General features: G+C 43.3%; 1 protein-coding gene and 1 pseudogene across 2 annotated transcripts in view; one reads left to right on the forward strand and one right to left on the reverse strand.

The window, feature by feature from the left end:
* The window catches only part of CHRNB3 (cholinergic receptor nicotinic beta 3 subunit), a 35884-nt gene extending 16684 nt beyond the window's left edge, over window positions 1-19200 (forward strand). For both annotated transcript variants that reach the window (XM_073018639.1, XM_007962344.3), the window contains 3 exons: window positions 12900-13009; window positions 13645-14527; window positions 17233-19200. In XM_073018639.1, the coding sequence (XP_072874740.1) occupies window positions 12900-13009; window positions 13645-14527; window positions 17233-17367 (1128 nt within the window). In that variant the 3' untranslated portion in view covers window positions 17368-19200. The remainder of the gene's footprint in view (window positions 1-12899; window positions 13010-13644; window positions 14528-17232) is intronic.
* Window positions 8223-8923, reverse strand: LOC119618894 (ribosomal protein uL30-like; annotated as a pseudogene).
* Window positions 19201-19411: the final 211 nt, after the last annotated feature.

The following is a 19411-nucleotide window of genomic DNA, read 5'->3' on the forward strand; positions in this document are numbered from 1 at the left end:
CAGAGGCCATAGACTTGGGAAGTATTTTGAGTTAACAAAGGACAAGAAGAAATCCTACATTCAAGCTTGCAGGGCAGAAAAGAACCCACACTTTCCTCTTAAGGTGAAAATAGGCTTAGAAGTTAACAAAAATCAAACACACACACAAACCTTTACTTCCCTCATGCCTCCTACCCCACTGCTTTTTTTTTTTTTTTTGAGTCGGAGTCTCACTCTGTCATCCAGGCTGGAATGCAGTGGCTCGATCTCGGCTCACTGCAGCCTCTGCCTCCTAGGTTCAAGAGATTCTTCTGCCTCAGCCTCCCGAGTAGCTGGGACTACAGGCGCGTGCCACCACACCTGGCTAATTTTTGTATTTTTTGTAGAGACGGGATTTCAGCATGTTGGCCAGTCTGGTCTCGAACCCCTGATGTCAGCCCAAAGTGCTGGGATTACAGGCATGAGCCACTTTGCCTGGCCGAGATTAAGCTCTAATCTCTCACATAAAGCAGGGGTCCAGAGACTCCGGGCCTTCACATGGGGATAGTAGGTCTTTTCACTTTTCTTGTGCTTTTGAAAATAAGGAGTCATTTCAGCCAAAGAGAACAGCATTAGACACAAAAAAGTGAGTGCCAAGGGTCCCTCGGGCCTCAGCTACAGCCTTGGAAAGGACTTTCCACAAAGTTTGCCACCAGAATCCCAGAAGCCTGGTGGGTGTCTTCAAACCAAGGCAGAATTAAGTCCTAAAAGTCAATTCAATATCCAAAACCAAGCAGGAGAAATCCACAGGCAAGGAGCACAGTGACACTTGGAAAAGTCAGCCCACTGACTGAAGTTCCCATTTGACAGAAGCAATGAGAATAATCAACTTTTTTGGGTATAAATGTGTAAGGTACAAGTGTGGTTTTTTTTACGCAGATATATTGTGTAGTGGTGAAATCTAGTGTATCTGAATACTAATGTACATTGCACCATTAGGTAATTTCTCATCCCTCACCCACCTTTCACCCTCCCATTCTTCCGAGTCTCCAATATCTATTGAGATTAATATATTTTGTGTTTAATTCACAAATGCATAAACGAGGTTTATCTCATTTAAACCTCTCTACCACCTGACTTAGGAAAAGAGACATCATTACCCCTGTTCTATAGAGATAGAAGAGTCCAGTCCTCATCCGGCAGGAATCTGGGTTTCCTAACCCCTGGCCAGGATCTTTCTGGCCTTATGCAGCCTCCTCCCTGAACACTAAGCCCTGCTTCTAGACCACAGGAAGAGCCGAAGCAGGGGAAACAAAGCTTCACATTCCAGAAAACTACAGAGGATATAGTCAATGCGACGTCCATTCGCACGGATTGAGTTTGGAGTGGGAAATTTTACAGTGGATATTAGTTAATGTGTGCTGTTATGGCACAATGTTGGGGCAGAAAAGAAAGGTCATTTTTACAACACTGGGTGGCAAGAAGGGAAGGCTGCCTGGAACAGGAGGCATATCGCTTCGCCATGATGTTGTTTATGCTTTTTAAAAAAAGGCTTTTTGACCAGGCGCGTGGCTCACGCCTGTAATCCCAGCACTTTGGGAGGCCGAGGCAGGTGGATCACAAGGTCAGGAGACAGAGACCATCCTGGCTAACACGGTGAAATTCCATCTCTACTAAAAATACAAAAAAATTAGCCGGGCGTGGTGGCGGGTGCCTATAGTCCCAGCTACTTGGGAGGCTGAGGCAGGAGAATGGCTTGAACTTGGGAGGCGGAGCTTACAGTGAGCCGAGATCACGCCACTGCACTCCAGCCTGGGTGACAGAGCAAGACTCCATCTCAAAAAAAAAAAAAAAAAAAGCTTTTTAAAACTACATGGATTAAAAAAGTTGAAGGATTCAAAAAAAAGATGAAAAAAAACAACAACAAGATAAAACAGATATTTATAAAAAGCTATCATTGGTGTTTTATACAGATCTTAGTTTCAGAGCAGCTAATAACAATATCTAAGATTTACTGAGTACTTACTAAGTGCCCAGGCACTATGCTGACTGTAATAGGAATAATCCCATTTAATTTTCACAGTCATCCTAAAAGGGAGGTTCTATTATTATCCTAACTTTGCAGATGAGGAAATTGAGAACTGGAGAGTGGAAGTGACTTGCCCAGGGTTAAGCACTGTTAGGGGAAGTCTGACTTATGTCGAGAAATCTTTCACTTGCCTTAGACTGGAGGGAGAGTTTGAAGAGTATACTGTTCTCCTGTTAGTCCTGTTCCTGTATAATTTCCTAATCCTGGTCTTCTAAGGCTTGGATTCCTCAATCTCCGGAACATCTGATGGAGTTGGTCTAGAAAGAATTCAGGAGAGAATGAAGTTAGGATCCACTCCATCTCCCATCCATTCACCGGGATTTATTGAGAGCCTATGTGCCAGGCGCCCTGCTAGATCCTGGATATATAAAGAACGACACACAGCACCGCCTGAAAGAAGAGGACATAGCGTTAGTTACCAAAAAATAATAACCATGATAAATATCACAAAGTACATATAAAACACTGTGGAGCTTGAGAAATGACAGTGAGACAGGAAGAAAGTCAGGGAAAGCTCCCAAGGGGAGGGGATATTTAATTTGAGTCTTACAGGACAAACAGAAGTTCTACAAGTCAAAAAGGTGGAGAAGTTGTGAACCACCTGAATAGTGAATAGTAGTCCCAATAACACCACTATCCAAAAGCTCTCACATTTGAGCAAACCCATTGGTAACTCTTTGTATTCATCTCTGTGTCCCTTAGTCAAAAAGAAAACAAAAATGCCCAATTCCCCCTCTTTCCTCATTTGCCTCCCAGACACTGAAAAATGTTCTCTAATTCGTATCCACATGGAGAAGAGAAGTCTACCCACTTGGAACAAAAGCACGTTCCATGGTAGCGCATGCAAATGAGATACTTGTGGGGTTTTTTTAGTCAATTCTCCTGTTTTATCCTCTGTTTCCATAGCTCTCCTCCGGTATATTTAGACACTCTTCTTCTAGAAAGAACTTTATACAGCACAAATCTAGTGACATCCAGAGGAAGTCTTCTACATGGTGCTATTTTTATTTTATTGATTTTATATTGAGAACTAGTTTGTCTTCCTCCTTTGTACTTCCAGACAGTAATCAAAACCCTATAAACTATAAATATATTGTTAACATTGACTCACTAGGACTACGTGAGAAAGTACTTACTGCCCCAGCCCCTCAGATCCTACACCGTCATATCAAGGTTAGGAGAACATGGAAAGCACCTTAGAGACAATGAAAATTAAACTGACCTTCTTTTTTTTTTTTTGAGATAGAGTCTTGCTCTGTCACCCAGGCTGGAGTGCAGTGGCATGATCTCGGCTCACTGCAACCTCCGCATCCTGGGTTCAAGTAATTCTGCTTTGGCCTCTCGAGTAGCTGGGATTACAGGCTCCGGCCACCACGCCCAGCTAATTTGTGTATTTTTAGTAGAGAGGAGGGTTTCACCATGTTGGCCAGGCTGCCTCGAGCTCCTGACTTCAGGTTATGCACCCGCTTTGGCCTCCCAAAGTGCTGGGATTACAGGCGTGAGCCACTGCCTGAGCGAAACTGACCTTTTTTGAAATGACACAAGGGTTGGCCCTTTTGCCTAGATGTTATCATAGAAATAATCACTATGACAACAAATGCCAAATTTACTCACTCCTTATTTCCTGAGAGCCTACTCTGCACTGTGTAGGTGATGCAGGGTAGGTGAGCCCCAAAACTGGGGCTTAGCCTGGCTTCACCGAGAAAAGAACTGAAGGACAGTGGCAGCAGAGATACTGCTCCCTACAGACCATGGCTACCTGCCAGCAGTACGTCCAGAGGAGGGCTGCAGTCATAATTAAACTCACCTTTAATTATATGCAAATTAAGGGGCAGTTTATGCAGAAATGTCTAGGTGGGTGGTAACTTCCAGGTCATTGCCATGGAAAGGGGTGGTAACTTCCGGGTGTTGCCTTGGTGATGGTAAACTGACATAGTGCCCTGGTGGCTGTGTCTTATGGAAAGCCACTTCTGCCCTGCCCTGTTTAGCTAGTTCTCAATCTGGTCCGGTACCCGAGTCCCCGCCTCTAGAGTCAGTTTCACCTTCTGCCTCATAAGGCCCTGAGCTGGGCACTGTTGCATATAAAAATAAGACAATGAGAGGACTAAATGACTCGGCTTCACTGTAGCTGAGACAGTTTGTTCTCCTCTCCCCATGACAATCCTGAGGAAAATAAAACTGCTGGAATGTCTGCCAAGGCCAACATCTTGAAGTAGCAGTGTCTTTCCAATAGCTGATGTCTGTTTTAGATCAACAAAAAGTTCAGCAAACATGAAGGCCTTATTGGATAGACCCCTGGAGCTGATTTCTCAGGAGAAATAAGAAGTAGACCTGTTGTGGAAAGGTCAAGCTAGTCCTAGAGGTCTGGGTTATGTCCCCAAAATCTACCATCCACCACCTGGAATGGCACTTGTAAGTTCATGAATTCATCTCAGATCTTTACTCATGATCTGATTTTCCTTCCTTTTCTGCAACCTTACTCTGACCTTAGCAAAGGAGGCCAAGTTTGGACTTCTTATTCAAGTGGACCCTGGTAAGAATTGAGTAGGGGTCAAACGGCCTACTATATAAACTTGGGCAAGTCACTTCACCTCTCTGACCCTCAGTCTCTTCATCTATTAAATAGAGGTGATAACTAGCTCACAGTGTTGTCTGGGGGATTACATGAGATAATGTGTGTGAATATGACTAGCTCAATAAATGTCACTTCCTGTTGCCACTTTTGAGCTTTCTCATCTTTATTTATTTTTTTTTTTTTGAGACAGAGTCTCACTCTGTCACCCAGGCTGGAGTGTAGAGTACAGTGGTGCAATCTCAACTCACTGCAACCTCCACCTCCTGGGTTCAAATGATTCTCGTACCTCATCCTCCTGAGTAGCTGTGATTACAGACATGTGCCACCACGCCTAGCTAATTTTTGTATTTTTAGTAAAGACGGAGTTTCACCATGTTGGCTAGGCTGGTCTGGAACCCTGACCCCATGTAATCGCCTGCCTGGGCCTCCCAAAGTGCTGGGATTACACAGGTGAGCCACCATGCCTGGCCTTCATCCTTAATAACAAATCACATTTCTTGGCCTTAACAACTCACGAATTTAACAGGAATATGAAACATATAATATGTCATGTTGCTGCCTTTAAGATTAAAATGAATCAACAATAATTTGACTTTAAGAATTTCACATCTAAGATAACTGGAGATCCCAGGGATGTCCCAGAGACTGCATATCAAGACAACAGCAAAGAATATTTGTTCCTTATCTCTTGGTCCTTTTAGCATTGAAGTAAAAATAATTCGGGGACTTGGCCGAGTGCGGTGGCTCACACCTGTAATCCCAGCACTTTGGGAGGCCGAGGCAGGCAGATCACGAGGTCAGGAGACTGAGACCATCCTGACTAATACAGTGAAACCCCGTCTCTACTAAAAATACAAAAAAATTAGCTGGGCATGGTGGCGGGTGCCTGTAGTCCCAGCTACTCGGGAGACTGAGAGAGGAGAATGGCACGAACCTGGGAGGCAGAGCTTGCAGTAAGCCGAGATCACGCCACTGCACTCCAGCCTGGGTGACAGAGGGAGACTCTGTCTCAAAAAAAATAAAAATAAAAAAAAAGTCGGGGACTTTGTTTACAGTTTTCTTTAAAAGCTTATGATTTAGGTTTAAATAAAATTTGACTCTGGGTTGTGGTTTAGCTAGACATTTATGAGTGATCATTCAGGTAATACATGTAAGAAAAGACCATTTTAAAGGGTTATATATATATTTGAAATGGATTTGAAATTGCAATTTTTCTGAATGAGGAAACCTAGAGTTGGAGTGTTTTTCCATTTTTTTCTTAGTCATAGATTAACTTTGATATTTGGCTCTGACATACCCTTTGCGCTCCTGTTTCCTGCAAAAACAGGGCTCTCAAGCCAGGAACTGCTGTGATGCAGAGCTGGTGTTTGACAACGGCTTTAAGCGTCTCAGCTAGAACACACTATGCAAACATGGAATATTATTTCTCATCTCTTACCCTAAGAAGGGAGAGACAGGAGCTTAATCTCCAGATGTCACCAGGGTTTCAGAAAGAACAAAGAAGTGACCAGAAAACCTCGCAGCCCCTTAGAGAACAAGATAGAGGTTTGGGCTGTGGCTCCTCAGCTGGGCACTGCTAATTCCACCACTTGCAAATGTCCTGTGGCTTGTGCCATTCTAAACCCACAGTGGTCCTGGGCTACAGGGCACAGCCAGCTCTGTGGTGAACACGCATCCTGGCAGAAATTGGGTGGGCTGGGCGTGGTAGCTCCTGCCTGTAATCCCAACACTTTGGGAGGCCAAGGCAGGAGGATCACTTGAGGCTAGGAGTTTGAAACCAGCCTGTTCAACACAGGGAGTCCCCTGTCTGTACAAAAAATAAGAAAAATTAGCCGGGCGTGGTGGTGCATACTTGTAGTCCTAGCTACTCGGGAGGCTGGGGTTGGAAGATGATTTGAGCCCAGGAGGTTGAAACTGCAATGAGCTGTGATCACACCACGGCACTCCAGCCTGGGCAACAAAGTGAGACCCTGTCTAAAAACAACAGGAAAGAAACTGGATGAACCCTCTGATGGGCATCTCAGGGAGAACGCTCTGTGATTCCCTGGTCTGATAGCAGAAGGACACTAAGGTTGTGAAGAATGCTCTCTCACCCTTGCAAAGCAATGCAGCAGCTGGAGATCAATGACTCATCCAAGTTGTACAGCTAGTAAAGCACAGTCCTAGTGTGGAGCTCAGGGCTTGTGAGTGGAGTCTAGTGTGCTTTCTCTTTCGAGGCCACCAGTGTAAGCAGTATTGACCACAAGTCCCACCCAGCCTGTTTTTCTTTACTGGTTAGAAGCAACTGAGTCTGCTCTAGATCCCTTTAATATCCTCCTCAAGGATCTGAAGGCATCCCTCATTCATGCTCTCCTTCCTTCCTGCCCAGCACCTTCCCACAGGTGGTTCCATCTTTGGCCAGCCTTCTCAACCCTGTCCTGCTAAGAATCCTTCTTTTTTTTTTTTCTTTTTTTTTTTTGAGACAGGGTCTTGCTCTGTCACCAGGCTAGAGTGCAGTGGCACAATCTTGGCTCACTGCAAACTCTGCCTCCTGGATTCAAGCGATTCTCCTGCCTCAGCCTCCCAAGTAGCTGGAACTAAAGACCCGTGCCACCATGCCCAGCTAATTTTTGTATTTTTAGTAGAGACAGGGTTTCACCATGTTAGCCAGGATGGTCTCGAACTCCTGACTTTGTGATCTGCCTGCCTCGGCCTCCCAAAGTGCTGGAATTACAGGCGTGAACCACCGCGCCCAGCCCTCAGACTCCTTCTTACCCTGCATGTTTAGTCTAAATGTCATCTCCTTGGAAATGTTTTCCCTGTCTACTCCACTGTTCTGTATCCCATACCAAAACTGTCTCCTTTATAGCAACTGTCAGGAGGTGTGGGTATTTGTTAGTTGACTGATTTATCATCTGAGTCAGCCCCAGGATAAGAGGTCGAGGCAGCTGTGCTCAGTGCTAGTACATGCCTTGCATATTTGATGAATGAATGAACTCTTTGAAAACAGTGAGCCCCATAAACCACTATCTCCGTTTTATCTCTGGTCACAGTTGTTAATCCTGCTTTTGAAGGTCGGGTAAGCAACACAAATCTTTCTGACTTTCAAATGCCAAAACTGGACTGTGATGAGAGGTGCTTGCCATGGACATAAGCTACTGTCTTTTCTTTTTCTTCTTTTTTGAGATGGAGTTTTGCTCTTGTTGCATAGGCTGGAGTGCAATGGTGCAATCTCGGCTCACCACAACCTCCACCTCCGGGGTTCAAGCAGTTCTCCTGCCTCAGCTTCCCTAGTAGCTGGGATTACAGGCATGAGCCCCCACACCTGGCTAATTTTTGTATTTTTAGTACAGATGGGGTTTCTCCATGTTGGACAGGCCGGTCTCAAACTCCCGACTTCAGGCGATCCGCCCACCTCGGCCTCCCAAAGTGCTGGGATTACAGACATGAGCCACTGCACCCGGCCAGCTACTGTCTTGTCTTTGACCCTTCCTTTCCAGTTTTTGAAGATAAAGCAGGAAATAAACTTCTCTGAAGATACTTGATAAAAATTCCCCCAAATACAAAAACACATGCTTCCAATTCATTGATAAAAAATTTACTGCAGTTTGGCACCTAGGTCTAGTTCAGCTGGCAGATCAGCTGATTGATGCATTCACCCTGATAGCCAGGTGTGCCCGTCTCCTTGAGGAAGCCCACTCTATTTTTGGTAGCATGACAGGCCCCTGAGAGGTGGAAAGGGTGCAAGAACGATGAGATCTCCTGGAAATGCTTTCCCAGGTGCTCCTCAATCACTGTGTTGTCTATCAGAGGGATGGTCTTATTCTTGACTTTGACTTGTCCACATTTCAAAATGAGCTCCTGGATAGACTTCAGATTTGGAAATCCCTAGGTTATATATGGTTCCACTCTATGCAGCATTTTTAGGTTCTGAGGGGTGACTTTTACAAAGACACCACTAAAAATTTTCTTTAGGCAAAGTCTCACAGTGGTTCTCTGCACCAGTAAACTCATGCCATCAGTCCTTTCGATGCGTACAACAAAGGCCAAGGAATGTTTATCTGGCAATTCCAAGGCGCGAGGTTTCACTTCTAGTCGCCTGAGACACACCTTGTCACGTTTCTGCCACCAGGAATCATATAGGAATGATTCCAGTTGTTTAAACCTGAGCCTTTTTCCTTTTGTCTGCTCCTTCTTTGCAAAAGTGCCTGCTTTGCCTGGGTGGCTTCGAGGGCTTGATAGGCCTTCCTCATTTTCAGAAGATTTTCTGGAACCAAAGGGATTTTTCTTTGCTCTTGCTCTGCCATCTTCCTGGTGTTGCAGCTACTACTACTCAGTAATTAAGGCAAGGAATAGCATTCAAAGTTATTCAGATTGGAAAGGAAGAAATAAAACGCTCCACTTGCAAATGACATAATTGTCTATACAGAAAATCTACAGAAAATATCCCAAAACTAAATCAGCTAAGCCAGGTCACAGGACCAGGTCAATATGCAAAAGTTGATTGTATATGTAGATACTAACAATGAACGATTGGAATTTTAAAAATTAAATGACTTTCTTTTTTTTTTTTTTTTTTTTTTTGAGACGGAGTCTGGCTCTGTCATCCAGGCTGGAGTACATTGGTGTGGTCTCGGCTCACTGCGACCTCTGCCCCCGGGTTCAAGCGATTCTCCTACCTCAGCCTCCCGAGTAGCTGGGATTACAGGCACCCATCATCATGCCTGACTAATTTTTGTATTTTTATAGAGACTGGGCTTCACCATGTTGGCCAGGCTGGTCATGAACTCCTGACCGCAGGTGATCCACCCATCTTGGCCCCACAAACTGCTGGGATTACAGACATAAGCCACTGCACCTGGCCTACTTAGGTGTAAATCTAACTAAATATGTGCAATGTCTGTAAGCCTAAAACTGCAAAACACTAACAAAACAACAACAACAAAAAATCAAGACCTAAGTAAATGGAGACATAAATAATATTCCTGGGCCAGGAGATTCCGTATCATGGTGCCAGTTCTCACCAAACTAATCTGTATATTCAAATCAATCACAATTAAAATCTTGGCAGGATATCTTGTAGATAGCAACAAGCAGATTCAAAAATTTACTTAAAGCTATAATAACCAAGACAGTGTGATACTGTCACAGGGCCAGTCACTGTGGCTCACACCTGTAATCCCAGCATTTTAGGAGGCCAAGGTGGGTGGATCACTTCAGGTCAGGAGTTCAAGACCAGCCTGACCAAGACAGTGAAACCCTGTCTCTACTAAAAACACAAAAATTAGCCGGGCGTGGTGACACACCCCTGTAATCCCAGCTACTTGGGAGGCTGAAGCAGGAGAATTACTTGAACCTGGGAGGTGGAAGTTGCAGTAAGACGAGATCGCACCAATGCACTCCAGCCTAGGGGACAGAGTGAGACTCTGTCTCGAAAAAAAAGAAAAAAAAAGACAGATACACAGATCAGTGAAACAGAACGGTCCAGAATGGACCCATGCACATATATAGTTAACTACATTTTGACAAATGTACAAAGGAAGTTCCATGGATAATGTTTAGTCTTCTCCACAAAAGGTACTGAAACAATTGGACACTCACATGCAAAAGAAAATGAACCTCAACCCATTCCTGCACCTTTATAAAATATTAACTGAAAATGGATCTTAGACCTAAGTTGAGGCTGGTGATCACAAGGTCAAGAGATCAAGACCATTCTGGCCAAGACAGTGAAACCTCATCTCTACTAAAAATACAAAAATTAGCTGGGTGTGGTGGCATGCACCTGTAGTCCCAGTTACTCGGGAGGCTGAGGCAGGAGAATCGTTTGAACCCAGGAAGCAGAGGTTGCAGTGAGCCGAGATTGTGCTACTGCACTCCAGCCTGGTGACAGAGCGAGACTCTGTCTCAAAAAACAAAAAACTACAAAATTTCTAGGAGAAAGTATATAAGAAAATCTTTGTGACCCTGTGTTAGGCAAAGATTTCTTAGATATGACACAATCCATAAACAATAAAACTGATAAAATGAACTTTTAGAATTTCTGACTTGTGAAATACATTATTAAGAGGAAAAAAAGACTGAGAGAAGATGTTTGTAAATCAAATATTTGACAAACCACTTGTATCCAGAATGTATAAGGAACTCTTAAAGCTCAGTAAGAAAACAAACAACTTGATTAAACATTATGCACTTGACCAAATATGATACATGGATGGCAGATAAACACATGAAGATATTAATGATTTCCTAATGAAGTCATTAGGAAAATGCATATTAAAAAACACAATGAATCTGGGCTCAATGGCTCATGCCTGTAATCCCTACACTTTGGGAGGTGAGGCAGGAGAATTGCTTGAGCCTAGGGGTTCAAGACCAGCCTGGGCAACATAGGAAGACTTCATTTCTACAAAGCAAAACAATTAGCTGGGTGTGATGGTACACACCTGTGGTCCCAGCTACTTGGGAGCCTGAGGCAGGAGGATCACTTGAGCCCAGGAGGTTGAGGCTACAGTGAATCATGATGTCACCATAGCACTCCAGCCTGGGCAAAAGAACGAGATTCTGTCTCAAATTAAAAAAAAAAAAAAAAAAAAAATGAAGAATCTAAACGCACTGCTAAGTAAAGACGTCAGAATTGAAATGTTATGTTGATTCCATTTACATGACATTCTAGAAAAGGTGAAATTATAGAAAAAGAGAACAAATCAGGGATTTCTGAGGGTTGGAAATGTGGGAGGGTTGATTACAAAAGGGCAGCACCTGGGAAATATTTTGGGCAAAAAAACTGTTTTGGTGTCTTAATGCCTGCAGTTATTATACAGCTATTTGCATTAATAGCTGTAAACAAGAGTGAATTTTATTGTAAGTAAATTTTTACAAAGTGCATAAAGTGGAATTGAAACAAACCACAAATGCTACTAGAAGTGAGTTCCCTCCAAGATTTCCGAGACTCAGACCTACCAATGATAGTAAGAGTCTCCTCAGCAGGAGACAAATTATTCCTAGGAAGGAGAATATATTTGCTCTTCAAAATAGGCAGAGGAGGAAGAAAAAAAGGGAAGCCCATGAGCACCAAGTAAACACGGTGAATACTTTATTATTGGGCTCTTAAATTGTCAGTTTCATATGCATGTTTTCCCATAAATATCATGCCATTTTGTTACACTTTAGATTCTAGTTTTTTAAAGGCCCATACATCTTAAACTTTGTTTTTGGGGTATCAAGTCTCAAAAATATTGTCTAAGATAGACAGTTTCCTCTGGGGTGTGGAGTTCCATCATTTGTCAGGCATCATGCATATTTCAGTATTTTACTATCTAGTGATATCATCCATCTGCTGATTCCTGATGTTTTAATGACAAAGTTGGCATCACTGGGCTCTGGGAAGCCTCATGCTGGGCATGCCCTTCTAACTCTCTGAACTCCTGCATCCTTATTCACCTACCCACATGAGAGGCTGTAGAATAGAAAAATTCAATTTTCAGGTCAGATTTCCTATGATTTTGGACCCAAAATCTTTTTAGTAGAGTCCACTCTGCTGTGATCGAGTCATCCATACATCATCCTCTTGACCTTCGCAGTCTGACCAATTCATGGTCAGGTTTATTTATCTAGATTAATCAGCCCCGTAAAACATGCCATGTGATTTCATCCTTATGAAGAAAAATGTGTAAGTGCCTGGAGACTAACAATATTAGGAATGTAACTTAAAATTATAATTGGGAGCTCCAAAAATAAATTCAGAACTTAAAAAAAAATGCTGGGAAAACATTTTTTATTGGATACAAGTTCTAATGTGATCAAGAAGAATTCATGGAAAATGGATGTCTCATATTAACATAGCAGGTGGATGTTCATCCAAGCCTCTTGAGTGGTGTTCAAAATCACTTGTACCTGTTAGCATGTGATTAAAGTATTACTGGACTCACCCTCCTAGAATAAACTGAATTAGACACATCATTGCTTTTCTTTTGTTTGTTTGTTAAGAGAAAATAGGCTGAAAAGATAGATCATGAATTAGTGGCGTTTGTTGTAGAGCCTCTTCGTGGTGAGGCAGATACAGTGATTTTGGAAATATGTAACATGCAAAGTGTGTGGGCCTGCATGAGATCAGAGGCCAGACTGGCCCAAGGTGAATCCTGTACTGAGTCCCCAGTAGGGTCACACAGTCCAACCAGGACAATTTCCTTTTCTTAATAAAACAGTGGCTTGATAAAGCTAACAGAAACTTGAAGATTTCAAGATCTAATATATTGAACTTTCAGAATAAAATCACAGTGTACCAATTTCATGCAGGAATGGACAGACCACAAGTTACGCTGGAATCCTGATGATTATGGTGGGATCCATTCCATTAAAGTTCCATCAGAATCTCTGTGGCTTCCTGACATAGTTCTCTTTGAAAAGTAAGTATCACATTGTTTCTCACTTATGGGGAAAAAAATAAATTTTTAAAAAAGTGAAAAAAAATAAATTTTTAAAAAAGTGAAAAAAAGAAAAGTAAATATCACAGAAGAAAACTATTTTTCCTGATTAACACCAGGAATAGAAAATTCTGATTCAGGCAAAAATACTTATTCAACTTTAAATTTAAAAAATTGTTTATTTTAAAACAGTTGCCTGGTGTTGCGGTAGAAAAGTCCTAAAATAGGGCAGGGCACGGTGGCTCATGCCTGTAATCTCAGCACTTTGGGAGGCCGAGGTGGGCTAATCACGAAGTCAGGAGTTTAGGACCAGCCTGGCAAATATGGTGAAACCCTGTCTCTACTAAAAATACAAAAACTTAGCTGGGCATGTTGGCAGGCGCATGTAATCCCAGTTACTCAGGAGGCTGAGGCAGGAGAATTGCTTGAACCCAAGAGGTGTAGGTTGCAGTGAGCCAAGATGGTGCCACACCGCACTCCGGCCCTGGCGATAGAGTGAGACTCCATCTCAAAAAAGAAAAGAAAAGTCATAAAATAGAAATAGGCAATGCTGGGAAAAAGAACAAAAACTAGCAGGTGCTCCACCGACTGCTAAGGTGAAACTACTTTGATTGCAGCGCTGACGGCCGTTTTGAAGGCTCCCTGATGACCAAGGTCATCGTGAAATCAAATGGAACCGTTGTCTGGACCCCTCCCGCCAGCTACAAAAGCTCCTGCACCATGGACGTCACGTTTTTCCCGTTCGACCGACAGAACTGCTCCATGAAGTTTGGATCCTGGACTTATGATGGCACCATGGTTGACCTCATTTTGATCAATGAAAATGTTGACAGAAAGGACTTCTTCGATAACGGAGAATGGGAAATACTGAATGCAAAGGGGACGAAGGGGAACAGAAGGGACGGCATGTACTCCTATCCCTTTATCACATATTCCTTCGTCCTGAGACGCCTGCCTTTATTCTATACACTCTTTCTCATCATCCCCTGCCTGGGGCTGTCTTTCCTAACAGTTCTCGTGTTCTATTTACCTTCAGATGAGGGAGAAAAACTTTCATTATCCACATCAGTCTTGGTTTCTCTGACTGTTTTCCTTTTAGTGATTGAAGAAATCATCCCATCGTCTTCCAAAGTCATTCCTCTCATTGGGGAGTACCTGCTGTTCATCATGATTTTCGTGACCCTGTCCATCATTGTTACCGTGTTTGTCATTAACGTTCACCATAGATCTTCTTCCACATACCACCCCATGGCCCCCTGGGTTAAGAGGTTCTTTCTGCAGAAACTTCCAAAATTACTTTGCATGAAAGACCACGTGGATCGCTACTCATTCCCAGAGAAAGAGGAGAGTCAACCAGTAGTGAAAGGCAAAGTCCTCGAAAAAAAGAAACAGAAACAGCTTAGTGATGGAGAAAAAGTTCTGGTTGCTTTTTTGGAAAAAGCTACTGATTCCATTAGATACATTTCAAGACATGTGAAGAAAGAACATTTTATCAGCCAGGTGAGTAAACTGGTATTCCCAATTATGCCGCTATAAAGGTGGGCCAAAGACAAATATTTTGACATCTGTTTACCATAAAATGTTGTCATGGTTTAAATGTGACATTATAAGACATCCTTTTTATACATGTACCATTTAAAGCAAGCCCTCACATAACATAGTGATCTTAGTATGAATTTTTAGGAAGTAGTTCACAAAAACATAAGGAGCAAAAGTGAAGCAACTGTTGAGTAAGCATTGTTTCTTATAATTGTTTCTTATAATTCTATATTAAATAATTCAATTACACATTTTTCTTTTTTTTTTTTTTTTGAGTCGGAGTCTCCCTCTGTCATCCAGGCTGGAGTGCAGTGGTGTGATTTCTGTTCACTGCAAGCTCCGCCTCCTGGGTTCACGCCATTCCCCTGCCTCAGCCTCCCAAGTAGCTGGGACTACAGGCGCCTGCCACCTCGTCCGGCTAATTTTTTGTATTTTTAGTAGAGACGGGGTTTCACTGTGTTAGCCAGGACGGTCTTGATCTCCTGAACTCGTGATCAGCCCGCCTTGGCCTCCCAAAGTGCTGGGATTACAGGTGTGAGCCACCGTGCCCGGCCTCAATTACACATTTTAAGTTGGTTATCCTGGTCTCTGGTAATTTATCTCTCATTTTTCATGGGATGATAGATATGTTCAACCACAGTATTTAGAAATAAAAGACCAGAAATAATCAGATTTTTTGATTAATAAAAAATTTAGTGTTATAACAGATATTTTGGTGAGGAAAGAGGATGTGGTTATTTAGTTTACAGATTTCTTTTTTAAGTGTCCAGCAAAAAAAAAAAAAAAAAAAAAAGTGATCTGTTGCCTACAGCAAGTAACATATTTTCAATTTATATAATAACTTCACTTTATAGGGTTCAAGTATTTTACTCTAAAATTGGTGAAAATTAGTGCCAAGAGCCTCATCCTCTAAACAAACTGATGAAAGAATTATTTTATTTTGTTTTTTTTTTTTGAGATGGAGTCTCGCTCTGTCGCCCAGGCTGGAGTGCAGTGGCGCCATCTCAGCTCACTGCAAACTCCGCCTCCCAGGTTCACACCATTCTCTTGCCTCAGCCTCCTGAGTAGCTGGGACTATAGGCGCCCGCCACCACACCCGGCTAATTTTTTGTGTTTTTAGTACAGACGGGGTTTCACTGTGTTAGCCAGGATGGTCTCGATCTCCTGACCTTGTGATCTGCCCGCCTTGGCCTCCCAAAGAGCTGGGATTACAGGAGTGAGCCACTGCACCCGGCTAAGAATTTTTTTTAGAATTATCCTTATACATTTTCTCTTGTGTTCTCAGACACTGCCTCATACACCCTCTCTCTTAACAATCTGTCATGTTTTTCATCCACTTAAATTTTTTTTTAAAACACTAGGAAAGTGACTGCTGCTAGACAAGAAACATTCAGCTGTCAAGCTGGGCGGATTTTTTTGTTTGTTTCTTAACATCTTTTAAAAACAGGCTGGGTGTGCTGGCTCACGCCTGTAATCCCAGAACTTTGGGAGGCCGAGGTATGTGGATCACCTGCGGTCAGGAGCTCGAGACCAGCCTGGCCAACATGGTGAAACCCCCTCTCTACTAAAAATACAAAAATTAGCTGGGCATGGTGACAAGTGCCTGTAATCCCAGCTACTGGGGAGGCTGAGGCAGGAGAATCGCTTAAACCCAGGAGGTGGAGGTTGCAGTGAGCCAAGATTGCACCACTGAAGCCTGGGTGACAGAGCGAGACTACGTCTCAAAAAAACAAAATAAAAACCTAATACAAAGATTTCTTCCCCCCGCGTCCCAAGACGGAGGACATTTATTTACTCTAGAGGGATGAGGACTCCCCTTCCTTTCAGACTTCCTCAGCCAGTCGTGCCTTGACTTTGTGTTATGGACCTGTTGCCCACTCTCTGCATCTCCCCTCCCCTTCCTAGGGAAGGGGACTCAGTCTCCCGTCTCCTTCGTGAATTTCTGTCTTGTCCTGGTGGATTCTTCTGCTCGGCAGCACCCTTCCTTCTGGAGCTGCAGCACAGGTGGAGTGGAAGAAAAGAAAGCCTGTGACATTTGGCCACAAAAACTCTTAAATTATAAATTTGTGATTCTTTTCATACAAGTATCAGGAAGCACCCTAGTAAGATATACTGGCATACTAAGATACACTCTGCCTCCTGGGTTCAAGCAATTCTCCTGCCTCAGCCTCCCGAGTAGCTGGGATTATAGGCGCCCGCCACCATGCCCAGCTGATTTTTGTATTTTTAGTAAAGAGGGGGTTTCACCATGTTGGCCAGGCTGGTCTCAAACTCCCAACCTCAGGTGATCCCCCCACCTCAGCTTCCCCAAAGTGCTGGGGTTACAGGCGTGAGCCACCACACCTGGCCTATATTGGCTTTTTATTCACGTAAAAATCAGACTTTTCCCATTCTGATCAGGAATGTTGACATATGCACATGGAATTCTATTGTTTCTATTTTCCTTCTTCAGTGCTGATGACAGTGTTCCAAGATACTTCCTTTGGGCATGATTAGCGAAGTCCCTGAAAGAACCTGAGCCTGTAGTGTGGTTGGGACATTAGATGCATTTTGAAAACTTAAGTAAATGCTATAAATCTGAATGTTACTCTTTTTAAATCCCTTGAGATGAATACAGAACAGTTGCTCAGTGTCTTGAGTGAAAGGCATCTTTTTCTCTTTTGCAGGTAGTACAAGACTGGAAATTTGTAGCTCAAGTTCTTGACCGAATCTTCCTGTGGCTCTTTCTGATAGTGTCAGTTACCGGCTCGGTTCTGATTTTTACCCCTGCTTTGAAGATGTGGCTACGTAGTTACCATTAGGAATTTAAAAGATGTAAAGACTAGATTACATCTTAGACCTGACATCTGGCTATTGCACAGACAGAATCCAAATGCACGTGCTTGTTCTATGAACCCTGATTGCGTTGTCTTCGTGGAAATGGAACATCTCCTCACAGGAGAAACTGTGGTAAATGTGCTCATTTGTGGTTGCCATGAGAGTGAACTGCTTTTAAAGAAAGTGACACCTCCTCAGGCCCCTGCCTTGGTTTCCCTGAACATTCAGGGAGGGATAATAGGTCCAGGCTTGAGCTCACAGCCAGAGTGCACAAAAAGCTGTTGCTACTTGGTAGAGGAACACCTCCTAGAACCAGCAGGCCTCGGTGGGGAGAGGGGGAATCCACCCAGAGTTTAAGGAGGTCTCCACATTGAACTATCTGTGTGGACAGAGCCTGGATCTCCCACCCAGCACTGACCTCCTTGGTGGTTTTGTCTGAGTTGCAAACTGGGGCTGTGTTGTGCTTCTGTAGCAATGGGCCAGGCAAATCTCAAGAAGGGTTTGGGGATTACACTGGCAGGGCAGCTGGCACTACACACTTAACAATAATACAGATTCCAAGATGCCTGGCCTACCGAGGCAGATGTTATTCATGGTTTATTCCCAGCACGATAAGGCTTTCAGATGGTGAAACTGGAGCCCACTGTGAGCTGTGACTTGCTTTAAGGTCATGCATACCAAAATAACTCACAAAAGAAACAACCCTTTGCTACCAGAAGTGAATTCATTAATATCCATTATCTTTTCCATAGTAAACTAGGGTACAGAGCATTCTCTGATAATGGTTTTTGATGTCACCTCGTCTACTCGGATCCATACCAACACGATCCCCTAGGCTCCACCTTCTGTTTCCCTGTCTCCTGGCACCTGGGTGGGCTTCACCCCCACCCACCGTCCTTCCTCCTCTAAGACTCCGAGGGGAGTCTGCTCAGGTTCTTCTTGCCCTCCAAAATTGCTGCTGCCGCCAAATCCTTCCTGAATTTTAGCTTAAAGCAATTTTTCTCTCTGCCCGGTTACAAATCCAAATCCCTTTTTGGAGTACTTTTAGGCATGGCTCTTGCAAGCAGTTTGCAGTCTAGGCTGGGTAGAGTGGCTCACACCTGTAATCCTAGCATTTTGGGAGGTCAAACCAGGAGGATTGCTTGAGGTCAGGAGTTTGAGACCAGCCTTCTCTCTATAGCAAGACCCTATCTCTACAAAAAATTTTAACAATTTTAAATGGTGATGTGTGCCTATAATCTCAGTTACTCAGGAGGCTGAAATGGCAGGATCACTTGAACCCAGTAGTTGGAGGCTGCAGTGAGCCATGATTGCTCCACTGCACTCCAGCCTGGGCAACAGAGCAAGACGCAGTCTCTTAAAGAAAATCTAAATGGCCGGGTGTGGTGGCTCACGCCTGTAATCCCAGCACTTTGGGAGGCTGAGGTAGGTGGATCACAAGGTCAGGAGATCAAGACCATCCTGGCTAACATGGTGAAACTCCATCTCTACTAAAAATACAAAAAATTAGCCAGGTGTGGTGGCCTATGCCTGTAGTCCCAGTCACTTGGGAGGCTGAGGCAGGAGAATCACTTGAACCCGGGAGGCAGAGCTAGCAGTGAGCCGAGATCATGCCACTGCACTCCAGCCTGGGCAACAGAGCAAAACTCCATTAAAAAAAAGAAAAAAAATCTAAGCATGAAAAAACCTTCACATATTGTTACTACTGATGTATTTTGTCTTATTAATGCCATTTAGTTTGTGTTTTCTGTATAACATTTTCTTGTTCCTTCACCTTTTTCCCTCTTTTTCAGCCTTAGCCGAGTTTGTAGTTTGTCCATTCCTTGTTTGCATTTAATGGCTTGAAAGTTACGTGTCCACTTCTGTTAATTAATTAATAAACATTCAACTTTTAAAATCCATGTTGAGAATTAGTGTTTGTGGCTGTCACTTTCTACACAAAATAATTTCTTTAGGACCCTCATTTCCCCTCACCTTCATTTCACTTTTATCCCCTTCTACATTTTCTTTAAATCATAAATTTTAGTT

The sequence above is a fragment of the Chlorocebus sabaeus genome, chromosome 8 (genome assembly GCF_047675955.1).
Source record: "Chlorocebus sabaeus isolate Y175 chromosome 8, mChlSab1.0.hap1, whole genome shotgun sequence".
In the NCBI taxonomy this organism is placed as follows: Eukaryota; Metazoa; Chordata; class Mammalia; order Primates; family Cercopithecidae; genus Chlorocebus; species Chlorocebus sabaeus.